Here is a 14,784-nt window from a genome sequence, read left to right as displayed (position 1 = left end):
ATGGTGGTCATAAAGGGATGGACATGGTCAGAAACAATGCTCAGGTAGGCCGTGGCATTTAAACGATGCCCGATTGGCACTAAGGGGCCTAAAGTGTGCCAAGAAAACATCCCCCACACCATTACACCACCACCACCAGTCTGCACAGTGGTAACAAGGCATGATGGATCCATGTTCTCATTCTGTTTACGCCAAATTCTGACTCTACCATCTGAATGTCTCAACAGAAATCGAGACTCATCAGACCAGGCAACATTTTTCCAGTCTTCAACTGTCCAATTTTGGTGAGCTTGTGCAAATTGTAGCCTCTTTTTCCTATTTGTAGTGGAGATGAGTGGTACCCGGTGGGGTCTTCTGCTGTTGTAGCCCATCCGCCTCAAGGTTGTACGTGTTGTGGCTTCACAAATGCTTTGCTGCATACCTCGGTTGTAACGAGTGGTTATTTAAGTCAAAGTTGCTCTTCTATCAGCTTGAATCAGTCGGCCCATTCTCCTCTGACCTCTAGCATCAACAAGGCATTTTGGCCCACAGGACTGCCGCATACTGGATGTTTTTCCCTTTTCACACCATTCTTTGTAAACCCTAGAAATGGTTGTGCGTGAAAATCCCAGTAACTGAGCAGATTGTGAAATACTCAGACCGGCCCGTCTGGCACCAACAACCATGCCACGCTCAAAATTGCTTAAATCACCTTTCTTTCCCATTCAGACATTTAGTTTGGAGTTCAGGAGATTGTCTTGACCAGGACCACACCCCTAAATGCATTGAAGCAACTGCCATGTGATTGGTTGTTTAGATAATTTCATTAATGAGAAATTGAACAGGTGTTCCTAATAATCCTTTAGGTGAGTGTGTATATATATATATATATATATATATATATGCCACGGCCTACCTCAGCATTGTTTCTGACCATGTCCATCCCTTTATGACCACCATGTACCCATCCACTGATGGCTACTTCCAGCAGGATAATGCACCATGTCACAAAGGTCGAATCATTTCAAATTGGTTTCTTGAACATGACAATGAGTTCACTGTACTAAACTGGCCCCCACAGTCACCAGATCTCAACCCAATAGAGCATCTTTGGGATGTGGTGGAACGGGAGCTTCGTGCCCTGGATGTGCATCCCACAAATCTCCATCAACTGCAAGATGCTATCCTATCAATATGGGCCAACATTTCTAAAGAATGCTTTCAGCACCTTGTTGAATCAATGCCACGTAGAATTAAGGCAGTTCTGAAGGCGAAAGGGGGTCAAACACAGTATTAGTATGGTGTTCCTAATAATCCTTTAGGTGAGTGTATATAAAGTTTAAAAATAGCTGGCATTACAATAGTTTTAATAAATCTTAAATGGGGGGTTCTTATCCCAGGGATTTTATATAGAACAATTATCCGGTCAAGGAAGGACAGCAGCTCCCGTCTAAAAACAGTCCATATTCACCGATGTCTCAAAAATGATTTATTAGAGAAAAAGTGAACATCATAATGCTTACGCGTTTTGACTTATCTTCCTCAGAGCACATATATACATATACACATTATGATTTACTGTCACATAACAACAGTAACACAAGTAATAGTGATCACGCAACACATGCGCTGATAAAGGTACAGATTCAGGGAGATTTAGCACAGCCGGGTTTATAGTGACGTATTAACATCTGCTGGACAGAGACATTTCTCCTCCGACTGTCGCGTCTCGATTCTACTTACAAATACAGCACGATGTTAATTCAAAATAGTTATAATAATAATAATAATAATAATAATAATAATAATACAACTGTTGAACCACTTCACCATCTTAATTAAAAGAAAATTATACTTTCTGTATGTGTTTGCATTGCTTTCCAATTTATTAAAATGCAAACAAACGTTATTATTATTTTTATACAAATTATATCCGTCTAAATTAGCGGGGGTGGGGGTGCGATCGTGTATTGTCGTGGGTGCTGCTTGCAGATCGAGTTCAGCCCGGCGACGAGAGCGGGGCGGACCGTGTGCGCTTGCGCATTAAAGTGTCTCTTGGTTGTGCTGGTTATTGTCACTTCTCTCTCCTCATGTCCGTCTGTGTTTCTGATGCTCATTTCTACCTGCATCCAGCACGTGTGGAACAACCGGGAAGAACGCAAAGCGTCCTAATGAGGAAAAATACTGCCGTAAAGTTTGCAATTTGCGACACCACGATATAGCATAATATGAAACGATAGACGTTTTTCTATCGTCATACGATATATATCGTCATATCGCACAGCCCTAGTTTTAATATATTTTTTGCAAACAAGTGTGAAATGTTTGTATATCGTGGTGCACAGAGGTTTGTTCAGGCCTTTAAATTCCTTGACTGTCACCCCAGTTGATCTGTATCTAATTGAACATGTCCCTGTGAAATCATGCCATGCAGCATAAGGACTAGGGTGTTTGAAGTCTAATTATTATACCAGGTACACTCACTGAGAGCAGTGTACTACATTAAGCAAATACACAGCAGGTGCTAACTAGGAAAACATGAAAACATTGAAGTGGAAATGTGCCCTTCATCATGGCAGTTTCGACTGCTATATTTATTTATAAATAATGCATTTCACAACTCTCCTCTCCTCCAGTGATTAAATAGAATAGACTGAGTTACATATTAAGTGTTTATCCCACACTGTGATTTAACACCATAAAGATGTCTATTGTCTAGGTGTTTGGCAATAGCAGTCTCCAGTGCTGTGCTTTTGTGGCATAAATGATGTGAGGGGATGATTGAAAGTATTATAATGTCTTTGCAGAAATGTGTTTCCCTGTCATTAGCTGTGGTTCCTGTTGTTCTCCATGCACACAGCTGACTGTACAGGACCTCTCCGCTCTCAGACAGGCATTTACTCTTGGTGTGGAAGTCTTAATAGCAGTTATATAGGCCTACTCACTCAGCACCCTACCCCAATCAATCTACCCTGTGCTTCTGCTTTCACCCAAATTTATTGACTTCCCTCAGGTCCTGAAGGCTTTCATTGACAGAAAACCATTTGATTGTCAGTAAGTGGCATTCTTGTTTATCACTGGGATCCCTGCAATTTCTGTCAGGGTTATTACTCCTTCTCAGTAGCAATCATGAGGGAAGATGTGACTTGCTCTTTACACCTCCCCCACCATGCTCTCTCTTTCTCACGCACACGCACACGCTCATGCACACACACACACACACACTCTGCCTTTATAAATTGCACATTACGTACAATTAATCTCCAAGCAATTGATGCAAAAGTGCTCCACTGCACTATTAGGCCATAGACTCACTGACCAACAAACACACTTGAGCAAAGTTATAACAATGTTCTGTTTGCGGCCAAATCCTCTTGTTCACAGTTCAGTCTCATGGGATCTGTCGGTTGCTTTGTGAAAGATATTTATTTACCATTTTCTTTGTTTCTTAAAGAACATTTTCTATTCTCAGAAGGAAGAACTTGTCAAAACAAAGTTTGCTCATTTCACTCTGCCTACCTTCCTGCTGATGCATGACATTTGCACTGTAACAGAGCAGTCTTAAAGTTCTTCAGCCTCTAAGCATTTCCATCTCAATTCTGTAATGTCTTCCCTGTGGATGTTGTATTTCAAGTAAGCGTTTGTGGCCAGTTTATAATTGGGAGCATGTGGTGGTGACCTCACAGTTTTGAAGTGAGCAAAGAATATATACATTCATGCAACTATGTGGCCCCATGCACGATTTATTTTATTTTAGTTTCTGAGAAAAATGAAAACTTGATGACAAAACTAATGAAGACCCTAAATGGTATAGAACACAGCTGAGATTATAATGTGAATGTGCATAATACTGAAAACAGGCACTATGCAGATGTGCAGGGTTGTCTTCTAAGCTTCATAGGTAGAGTTCTGAAGAACTGGGCTGATTGACGTAGTTCATTTATTGCAAAATGTAATTTGCCTGCTAAATATAGTTTCCTATTAAAAACTCAGTGCTTCAAGAGGTCATTAATCTGAGGTCTGCTTCCTGTATATCGAGATCTAAGAATACTTTAACATTTCACATTAATCTTGTTTTCATATTTTCTGTCTTATGACGGTTCTTTCTCTTAACACCGTGTGAAGAGTCACTGAATGCCAACCCACATCCTCTAGTATTCATGTTATATGCCGAATATAATCTTGTTGTGAAATGTGTTTACACCGAGATTGTCTATTGAGCGGTGAGAATGGGGTTGTGTTTTTATTGTTGTGCTGTTCATTTTGAGTAACCTGTAATAAATAAGTACTCACACTTCTCCACGTGTCTTTCAGATCAGTCAAGTCCTGGGCAATGAAATCAAATTTGCAGTACGGGAGCCTTTGGGTATCAGGTGAGAGAACTCTATTTTTCCATGCAGTAATTTACAGTGTTATTAAAGAACCAACCACATATAATAGTGTAGGGCAGCAATATGAAAAGATGGAAGAATTACAGAATTCCCCAGGTACATTGCCTTATTCTCGTTTTCCCATTTTGACACTAACTGCAAGACTGTTCTATTTGATTTTGTCCCTTATCAATTATAAACTGTAATCAGATGTTTTGACAATGATGCTCTCTATTTCAGAAGCCTGCCCTTTGCTCTTTCAGCCTGCTTTTTGAATTTTACAGCTCTGCTTTTCATACCTTTTTGATAAAGAGCTGTCTCTGTCATTTACATTTGGTCAAGTGAGGATCTAATCATTGCTATTGAGAGGATATGTAGCCAAACATCAGAGCTGATTGCAGAAGTGGGAAACTAATATCAGCCCAGATCAGCTTAATCTCTTTGGCCGCCCATAGTTGAACTATGGATGAAGCCCTAACTCTAATATGTTTCATTACAGGGTATGGCTCCTCGTTTCAGCAGTGATGTTCACAGTTGTGTCTTTGATGGTAAGTTACCCATATAAATTGGAGGAGTGATCAAAACGTGTTTTCATCAACACTAATGCAGGCTTGTAAAGTCCTTTATCTTCACTGCATCTCCGGCCCCTATTTTCCACACTTTTGCAAGGATTTTCCATAGCACATTTGGTTCTGGTCCGTTGGGTATTTCATCCTGCACCCAATCACATTCATCTCAAATCCAAACTTAAAAATCAATCAAAATGTTTCTAAAATCATTCAAAATACTCCTGCATTGCTACTGCATTTTTATTGGTCATTACAACCCCTCAATTTTGTACAAAAGCATGTGTGTATTTCGTTTACTAGCAATGTACAAAATACTGTGCAACATATATACTAAGAGACAGAGAGCAGTGCAGCTCTCTGCAGCAGAAACACACAGGGGAATTTAGTATTCAGCCTTGCAGATGCTCCAGCCTGGCCTGGAAAATGTGAGACTTAATGGGAAAATGAAATTCTTTTGTTTCACAGTGTAAAAAGTTTAGCATGAAAATTAGGAACAAGCACTCCAGACTAATCCAGGCTCAATTAGCCTCTGCTACAGTGAAAGCACACTCCCTTGCTCTATCATTAGTTTCGTACCTGACACAAGCAACCATAAGTATAAGCAAATCTGTTTAGGCCAGTGGTTTGACCCAATCAATGCCTGACTAGAGATGGGTGTAGGTGGGGGAGATGCAGTGTATGAGTTTTGAGTTGAAAGGGTTGCTAAGGTGAAAGGTAGACACGAGGGGCCTCTCAAACTCTTGTCTCACTCTCTATCTCTGTACTTTCCTGTGCTGTTTCTTCACATATATATATATATATATATATATATATATATATATATATATATATACACTCACCTAAAGGATTATTAGGAACACCTGTTCAATTTCTCATTAATGCAATTATCTAACCAACCAATCACATGGCAGTTGCTTCAATGCATTTAGGGGTGTGGTCCTGGTCAAGACAATCTCCTGAACTCCGAACTGAATGTTGAATGGGAAAGAAAGGTGATTTAAGCAATTTTGAGCGTGGCATGGTTGTTGGTGCCAGACGGGCCGGTCTGAGTATTTCACAATCAGCTCAGTTACTGGGATTTTCACGCACAACCATTTCTAGGGTTTACAAAGAATGGTGTGAAAAGGGAAAAACATCCAGTATGCGGCAGTCCTGTGGGCGAAAATGCCTTGTTGATGCTAGAGGTCAGAGGAGAATGGGCCGACTGATTCAAGCTGATAGAAGAGCAACTTTGACTGAAATAACCACTCGTTACAACCGAGGTATGCAGCAAAGCATTTGTGAAGCCACAACACGTACAACCTTGAGGCGGATGGGCTACAACAGCAGAAGACCCCACCGGGTACCACTCATCTCCACTACAAATAGGAAAAAGAGGCTACAATTTGCACAAGCTCACCAAAATTGGAAAGTTGAAGACTGGAAAAATGTTGCCTGGTCTGATGAGTCTCGATTTGTGTTGAGACATTCAGATGGTAGAGTCAGAATTTGGCGTAAACAGAATGAGAACATGGATCCATCATGCCTTGTTACCACTGTGCAGGCTGGTGGTGGTGGTGTGGGGGATATTTTCTTGGCACACTTTAGGCCCCTTAGTGCCAATTGGGCATCGTTTAAATGCCACGGCCTACCTGAGCATTGTTTCTGACCATGTCCATCTCTTTATCACCACCATTTCACTCTGCCTACCTTCCTGCTGATGCATGACATTTGCACTGTAACAGAGCAGTCTTAAAGTTCTTCAGCCTCTAAGCATTTCCATCTCAATTCTGTAATGTCTTCCCTGTGGATGTTGTATTTCAAGTAAGCGTTTGTGGCCAGTTTATAATTGGGAGCATGTGGTGGTGACCTCACAGTTCTGAAGTGAGCAAAGAATATATACATTCATGCAACTATGTGGCCCCATGCACGATTTATTTTATTTTAGTTTCTGAGAAAAATGAAAACTTGATGACAAAACTAACTAACTAACCCATCCTCTGATGGCTACTTCCAGCAGGATAATGCACCATGTCACAAAGGTGGAATCATTTCAAATTGGTTTCTTGAACATGACAATGAGTTCACTGTACTAAACTGGCCCCCACAGTCACCAGATCTCAAGCCAATAGAGCATCTTTGGGATGTGGTGGAACGGGAGCTTCGTGCCCTGGATGTGCATCCCACAAATCTCCATCAACTGCAAGATGCTATCCTATCAATATGGGCCAACATTTCTAAAGAATGCTTTCAGCACCTTGTTGAATCAATGCCACGTAGAATTAAGGCAGTTCTGAAGGCGAAAGGGGGTCAAACACAGTATTAGTATGGTGTTCCTAATAATCCTTTAGGTGAGTGTATATATATGTGTATATATATATATATATATATATATAATGTGTTACATATTACTGCTTTTCACATTCTACAGATCTGATTAAAGTTGCCCTTGATTTGCATTTGGTTTCAGATAATTTCAGAATGGTAAAAAAATATATATGTCCTCTCCACCATAAACTTTTTTTGGACTGGTGTATTTTCTAAATTGAAAGTTTTAAATTGCCTTACATTATAGAAAGATTCTGAAAGATCCCCTCTTAGTCCTGCCAGCTTTGACACTTATGTCATTCCTGTATTTACCATGAATGGAATCAATTTCTTGTTCATCGGTTTCTCTCTTGGTTAAAGCAGCCTGCGGGCATTGTGTGGTGTTAAAAGAGAAATGTAGTCTGAGCTGTAGGTGAGACTTGCTCTTGATGAGCATCTAGACTTGAGCTACTCCTAGAGAGGCCCAGATTGGATTGTGCTCTCCAAGAGACTGGGATAAGACAATGCCTGGGGTTGATTTTGACCTTCCATGCTTCAGCCACCAAGGAACGAATCAATGAATGAGTAAGACCTTATTTAGTACATTATGATTAAGTTTGTTCGACGGAATATTTCTGCACTCAAATCGATTCAATGGAGAGTAGGTATAATTCCTACTCTCAAATAAATGTCTTACGCATACAGGTCAAAAGGAAGACAATCTCCTTAGTCTTCTACAGAGAATATTCAGTAAAAACTCAAAAAGTATACCCAAAATAATATTTCAAGTTCAGCAATGGAACAAAGCCTTGAGATCACAGGTGTGAATCGTGCAACAAAATTAAGCTATTATTTTGAATACTTTTGCTATGTTATATACTACCTTTTGACAGTGTTTGTCTTGTTAAGGCCCTCTCATCGATCCATCCCTACTGTTCAGCTGCTAGGTGAGATATAGCTCACTGATATATAGCAGATGTCAGACCAATCAATCGGTGAGAGAGTGAGCAGCGGGTGAAGAGTGGGTATGGGGCCTCATTAGAAAACCTTACTTAGTAAAGGTCAGGGATAGAGAAAGGATAGAGTTGATACTCATTAATTGCAATGGGCTATGGAAGTGGAAAGCAAACAAGAACATACTGGTAAGTTGCAAAGTCATTTGTGACTCTGCAGATGTTCAGTAGTGAAAGTGAGAACACAGGAAAAGAGCATTTTTCTCCACTTGAAGCAGCGTGTTAGGGGCGTCGTTATGCCATACATGTTCATCAGATATCTCTCTGTCCCAGTGGTGCGCCGGCTGGATAGGAGTTGGGGTTTATGAAGGTGTCTGCTGGGAAATGCTATCTGGGAAAGCACTCTAAATTAATGAAGAGGGGATGCTTTGTGACAGTCGCAGCTTTTCTAATCGGCTCTTTGTCTTCATCTGCGCAGGCTCTCACCTTCCCCAACCAGCTGTACGATGCAGTCTTCAACCAGGAGCTGACTGGCACGAAGATGTCTATTAGACTCTACGGGGGGGCACTCCTGAGTAAGGGCTTGTGTTTAAATCCTTGTTGTGGTATTCATTTTATTTAATTTTTTTTATCTGGGTTATTCACATGTACAGTAAACAAAGCTAGTTTCAGTGAATTTTCTGCAATACATGTACTCTGTAGGACTCTTATTTTGAGTGTGGTTCCCTTGACTAGGGAATATAGAAAAGTCTTATCGGAAAGATGAATGTGTCAGATGGAATCGTGAGACTGCTATCAAGTGCACCATTTGGCAAGATGAGTATGTCTAAAGGAAGCCTGTGAAGAGTAATTAAAGAATGCGGAACAGAAGCCGTGATGGAGTTACCGGAATGTAGGCAAAAATTGAAATGTTTTCAAAGATATATAGTACCCTGGTGGCTTTTTGAAGACTTCTCCGCATTGAGGTGGAGCTTCAGCTTTAAATTCTCCACACATTGTCTCCTCCGTACGTTTGAATCCCCACATGGTGTGCAATAGAATACAGAATACAGAGAAGGTTAACGCATGGTTTGGGTTGTATTTCAATGCCAAAAACGACACAGTTGGCCTTCAACATTCATAAGTGCTTTGCTAGAATAATAATCACCAAGCCAGAGGACAATCCATTTCATCACCTCTATATTTTTGTATAAGTTGTCCCCACTACACTGTACCTACTGGTTTCACCTACTGGTGAGATGTATTCAGTGCAATATTGAAAGTCGTCCAATCAGAGAAGATAGCAGCTCATGTTTAGGTTCAAAGGTCATTCTCAGTAGAGCCATAGAGCTGCAGTGATCCTGGGGAAGAAAATGTGAAAATAAACCAATGGAGGCCCATGTGTTCTTGGTCGGAGGAGCCCTGTAGATGTGTGGGGCTGAAGCAGGGATCTGTGTGTCTGTCTGTGTTTGTACGTGGGTGGGTGGGAATAAATGTTTTAATTCAATTCAGTGTATTACCCAACTGGCCATTGTTTCTTGTCATATTTTTCTGGAGGTTAACGGTAAGTATTAACTGAGCATTGGTTTTATTTGTAATGTGTAAGGAAACATCTGGAAAAAGGAGATTGGATTTTAATACCATTATAACAGCATTCTATGAAAATAGAAGTTAAGCCTTGACTTCCATTGCTCTTATTGGACGTCATTATATTACAAATAGCCCTAAAGTGCAAAACTAATCGAGTGTTTGGACTCTTGACAATGAAAATAAATGAATGCAACAATAAATGAATTCCAACAGGTTCTGATCCTGCTCGCTATCTGTACTGTACTGTATCGTATTATGTAGCCCATGCTGCTTTGAGGAAAGCTTTGGATTCCCATCAGGCTTTGTGAGGCGAAATAATTTCTCGGCACGTGCCGACCAGATGGTAGGGCACACCTCTAGGAAGTGATAATCCACTATACAGATGGCACCTGGTAGGAGAAAAGATTCTGTATTAGTGAAGCAGACTTCTCAGTCAAGCACAGAGGACATCTCACATGAGGATGCGGAGATCCCAAGTAGAAAGAAATGCCTGCAACCTGTGATCACCTCCAGCTGGGACAGGAAAGCTTGGATTATAAACCATTCTTGCACACCTCGCCATCTGGCCTAGAGCAACTTTATCAAGAAATGGCTGTGCAACGTGGAAAGCATTGCATGGGAGGAGGAGACCCTGAGAAGAAAATACTGAATGCAGTTGGATACATGTCAGCAATATCTTTATTATCCAGCTCTGTCAGGACAGTACTGTATTCTGCCATACTACAAAGACACCAGATCAAGCTTTTGATCAAGGAGGGATTCCAAGTCTGAAACCTTGAATGTCAGTGGAAATAAGAGCATTTTTGTGTTTGAACAGTGTGCTTAAAAATAAATAAATACATACATTCATGTGACAGCACCCAGAGGATTCCCTGGCTTAGTCAATATGTAAAACCCCTGCCCCAGCACTCGAGCTAGGCTGCTCCTGCTGCCTAGAAAGAGTTAACCCTGGATTGATGTTTAGTGGGAGCATCAATGATTCCACCTTGTCAAATCAATTACTTCCAACCAATCTAGACTGAACAAATATGCCTGCCTTCCTTCCTTTCTGCGCCCCCATCGCCCTTTCCCTTCCCCACTGCTCTCCACAGCTGTGCTCTCCCCTGCTGACCTGACTCCTACCACCCCACCCCTCCAGTTTCTGTGAGCAATGGTGCCTTGTACCCCAGCAGGGGCTGTTCAATTATAATATACCCACACATGCAAGTCCTGACTTGTATGTCTTGCTCTTCATTAGCTCAAATGTAGATGTAAATGTAGAACAGCTCATTTAATGCTTGCCTGCATCCTCCTCTCTTTAGGCATCTCGCTAGTCATGTGGAATGGGCTGTACACAGCCGAGAAGGTGATTATTCAGTGGACGCTGCTGACGGAGACCTGCTACTTCGGGATGCAGTTCTTAGGTAGGTATGGTATAAAGGTTCCCTAGACTGAACTTCCGGCAAGCTTGTCAAGGCTGAAACATAAATTCCCTTTTGGGCTTCCTGTACAAATTAATGTATTGCACTTATATTTTGTAAGTCTCCCTGGATAAGGGCATCTGCCAAGAAATAAAAAAAATAATAATAATAATAAAGCAATGCAAATGAAGATACATTTGATGGAAAGCTTTAGTTTAATGTAGAGTATGTTAAACTCCCGTTAAATGTATGCATATCCAATGCACTGCTAAATTATTTAAGCATAATGCCTGCTTTAGGTATTAATCTGTCCTCTTTATAAAACTGACCTTTAGATTCTGATGTTTCTGTTGTCAATTGGAGCAGTTTTTTAGTTTTTTGTGTTTTTTTTAGTTTTTGGGCCAACATCTCTCTCTAGTGGCTGGAATCTGTAAATACACCCCTGACATTCACAGCACATAATTTTGTTTGCATTGGTCATTTTGTTTAAGTAAGCCCTGGCTTTAAGAAGATATAGTTTCTACATATTCCCACATTTTTATTTTGATGCAAAAAATGTTTTTGTTTTTTTACATCATCCCAAGATGCCTGTTAAAGCAAATAACACGCAGTCCATCTTAATGCAGAATAGCTTCCTGTTCATAAGATAAAACATCAAATCATTCATATAATTTGTTTACTTCAGGAGTTCTATGTTGAGCCCCACCTCAGTTGTTTTTATGGGCAGACCTGGATTTGAGTACAGAACAGTAGAGAGGTTAGACAAATGTAATCTGGTAATCTGCACATCTGAAACGCATTGCTCTAGCCTGCCATTCTGCCTGTCTCCTCTTGTGTGAGTGCTGAACATCGTCATGTCTCTTCCGGGATTGTTCCTCCCTCAGTAACGCGGCTGTGTGTGTCGTTACAGTGACAGCCATCACGCTGATAGAGAATGGCTCCATGTCCAATGGCGCTGTGCTCCTCCTCCTCAGTCAGGTGCTCTTCGTTGCCATCAGCCTCCTTTACTACTACCACCTGGGCCGCCGGGCCAAGAAGATCTGAGAAGACCTATGTATAAGTGTTTGTGTGTGTGGGGGGAGCTATCATTACAAACATGAGGGGCCCTGGTAAAGTACAGCTTCACAACACTGCCTCTCTTCTCCCTGTCCCTCCTCAGGCCCCACACCTTGTGCACACCCCCCATATGGACTGAAGAGGGTCAGGTTCTGCAGACAGGCAGTCTTTACTGAAGACCTGTTACCAATTGTAAATTGAGCTGTTGGACCCAGGTGAATGGTGAATGCTCTTCCCTCAGGTTGTAATCGGTGGCAGTTCTGCCCCAAACCTGCTGGACTGTGGAAACATTACAGTTTCCTGCAGCATGTGCAACACTAATGTACCCTTTGGTGTTTAGACGATTCCTGCAGAGGACTGTACTGTTAGCATTTTTATATAGGTCCACTGTGAAGACTTGAGTAGTTATTAAATTAAATCAGTGTCTTAGCCTAGGTCCTGTGGCTCAGTTTACACCCTGTGTAAGAGTGCATATGTAGTGAGGACCAGGATTTAAATTGATTTTATATTTACTGGTAAACTTAGTAATGATAGTGTCCTTTATGCAGTGTAGTGTTGAATTTATTGTACAACGGTTTTTGAGGAAACTACATTCTACTTCTTGCTTCACAAACGGGTGATCGAAGAGTTTTTCTTTGCTTTTTTTTTAATTTGCTGTTGTTGATGTTGTATTTTTCACTCCTATGTATTAAAATTAAGCGCTTTTCTGGTTTTATTTATTTTTCAAAGACCACGACAGCTGCTTTTGCATTACAGTGTTACAGATAACCTCTGAGTGAGAGATAAACCAGCTGTTTTCATAATCTAAAAGTGTTTTAACAAGAGTGATTTATTTATTTTAGATTTTGAGTGAAAGTATGGGAGAGTCTCTGAATTTAAAATCTGGGTCAATTTTAACTCAAATTGCTCATCTTAAATGCAGCTAGATATATAGGAAAAGTGAAGGAAAATATTAATCAGTGACTCACAAAATACAGCCCGGGAGCTTTACAGTGGACTGTAGCAAACCTGTTGACTTTGTGATCCCTTGGTAGTGTGTGCATAGTGCAAAGTGATGACTGTATTATGTTTGTTAGAACAATGAGATTCAAAATACAGCAAACCTACAAAATCATTCAAAAAGTAGAAAAGATTAAATCAAATTGTGAATTTTAAAATGCAGACCTGTAGTGTGCATGCTTTAGACAATTATATAACTTGCACATCATAATTTGTAATGGTTTGGAAACAGCAGTATTTGTGGTAAGGGAAGTGCCTGAGTTTTATTCTAACCGTATGTAAACTTTAAAGCACAGAGCATGGCTGATGCCTTTCACTTATCTTTACTTCACACTGCGTGTAATTCCTCATGTGGCACACCTGTATTCATGTAGCATAATTTTAAATTGGAGTATAACTTCAGCCTTGCCTTAAATCTGAAGAAAAACACAAACGCACGACTTTTTGATACTTGCTTATTAGAATGTACATATCATGTTATTTAGAGCGTTGTTCTTTTTGTACAGACCCAAAAGAGAGAGGGTTCACTGTGCTTTAATATTAAAGCAAAAAATTACCCTTTTTCAGGTGGCATCATAATAATGTAGTTGTCTTTCCTTGAATGCGTTTCCTAAATATAGAATAGTTTAATCATCTGCAATGCCTAGTAATACTTTTAAGCTTTCAATGTTTCTCATTTGTATTGCAGTTATTTCACTAACCATTTTTTATGACAGTATACATATAGTAATAACTTGTTCATGTTGTTATTTCCCTGCACATTTAATAATAAGGACCAAATGTTTGTGTGCTACAATGAGATCTTCTCATGCAGAAGTATTTATGGATGGGATCTGCATCCCGGGCCCTGGAGGGGCCACATGCTTACACTTCAGTGCATTAAGCAAGTAATGGCCTAGTTCAGTCATTAAGAACTCATCTGAAAGCCAAACCAGAAAACACTGGATCTCTAGGGATCAGTACCCCAGCTTTGTGAAACAAATGTGGGAGACTGCTCTGTCTTAAACACATGTTTGCAGCTGTTAAAGAAAGCAACCAAAAGAACCTGTACCACAATCTAGTGTCAACACTAAATTACAGAAATATACTGCTATTGTGAAATGCGTGCTTGGATGTTTGTGTGTATGTGTCTGCCCTGCTGTTTTTAACTAATGCTGAACTGAAATGCCAAAATGTAGCAGTCTCTCCTGAGCTGGTTTGTTTTACAGTAATCCCAAAGATATCCTTGAAAATGTTGTTGCCAACATTTTTAAGGTGAGCTCAGATTGCCTACATCGACATAAAAAAACAACAATCATGATATCACATGTAATCTAGTTCTCAGGAAGAGTTGAGCTTTTTTTCTGCACTTTGAAGGAATTCAACTGGATACGAATGAACCAAGAACCGAGCTCAAATACTAGCCTCTATCTATCTTTAATTATTAATCGCATGTGTGTCACTTCAGAAAAGAGGTGGCAACCTTATTCAGCTCTCTCCTGGAAAAGGTGTCTGGATGTGGGTAAAGAAACATCAATCCATACATCAATCATTCAATTTAACAGGCCAGCCAGACAAATCTAGGAGTTATCTAGTGGCATTAGTTGGCTTTGCTGTTCTGTAT

General features: G+C 40.4%; 1 protein-coding gene across 5 annotated transcripts in view; it reads left to right on the top strand.

Annotated features, from left to right (window-relative positions):
• The window catches only part of LOC136747873 (tumor protein p53-inducible protein 11), a 63,342-nt gene extending 50,350 nt beyond the window's left edge, over positions 1-12,992 (top strand). For all 5 annotated transcript variants that reach the window (XM_066701148.1, XM_066701151.1, XM_066701152.1 and 2 more), the window contains 5 exons: positions 4,294-4,352; positions 4,849-4,897; positions 8,636-8,732; positions 11,028-11,129; positions 12,037-12,992. In XM_066701148.1, the coding sequence (XP_066557245.1) occupies positions 4,294-4,352; positions 4,849-4,897; positions 8,636-8,732; positions 11,028-11,129; positions 12,037-12,170 (441 nt within the window). In that variant the 3' untranslated portion in view covers positions 12,171-12,992. The remainder of the gene's footprint in view (positions 1-4,293; positions 4,353-4,848; positions 4,898-8,635; positions 8,733-11,027; positions 11,130-12,036) is intronic.
• The last annotated feature ends 1,792 nt before the right edge of the window (positions 12,993-14,784 follow it).

The sequence above is a fragment of the Amia ocellicauda genome, chromosome 4 (genome assembly GCF_036373705.1).
Source record: "Amia ocellicauda isolate fAmiCal2 chromosome 4, fAmiCal2.hap1, whole genome shotgun sequence".
NCBI lineage: Eukaryota > Metazoa > Chordata > Actinopteri > Amiiformes > Amiidae > Amia > Amia ocellicauda.
Note: the sequence above shows the minus strand (reverse complement) of the source record. Positions and strands in the feature narration are given on the sequence as shown.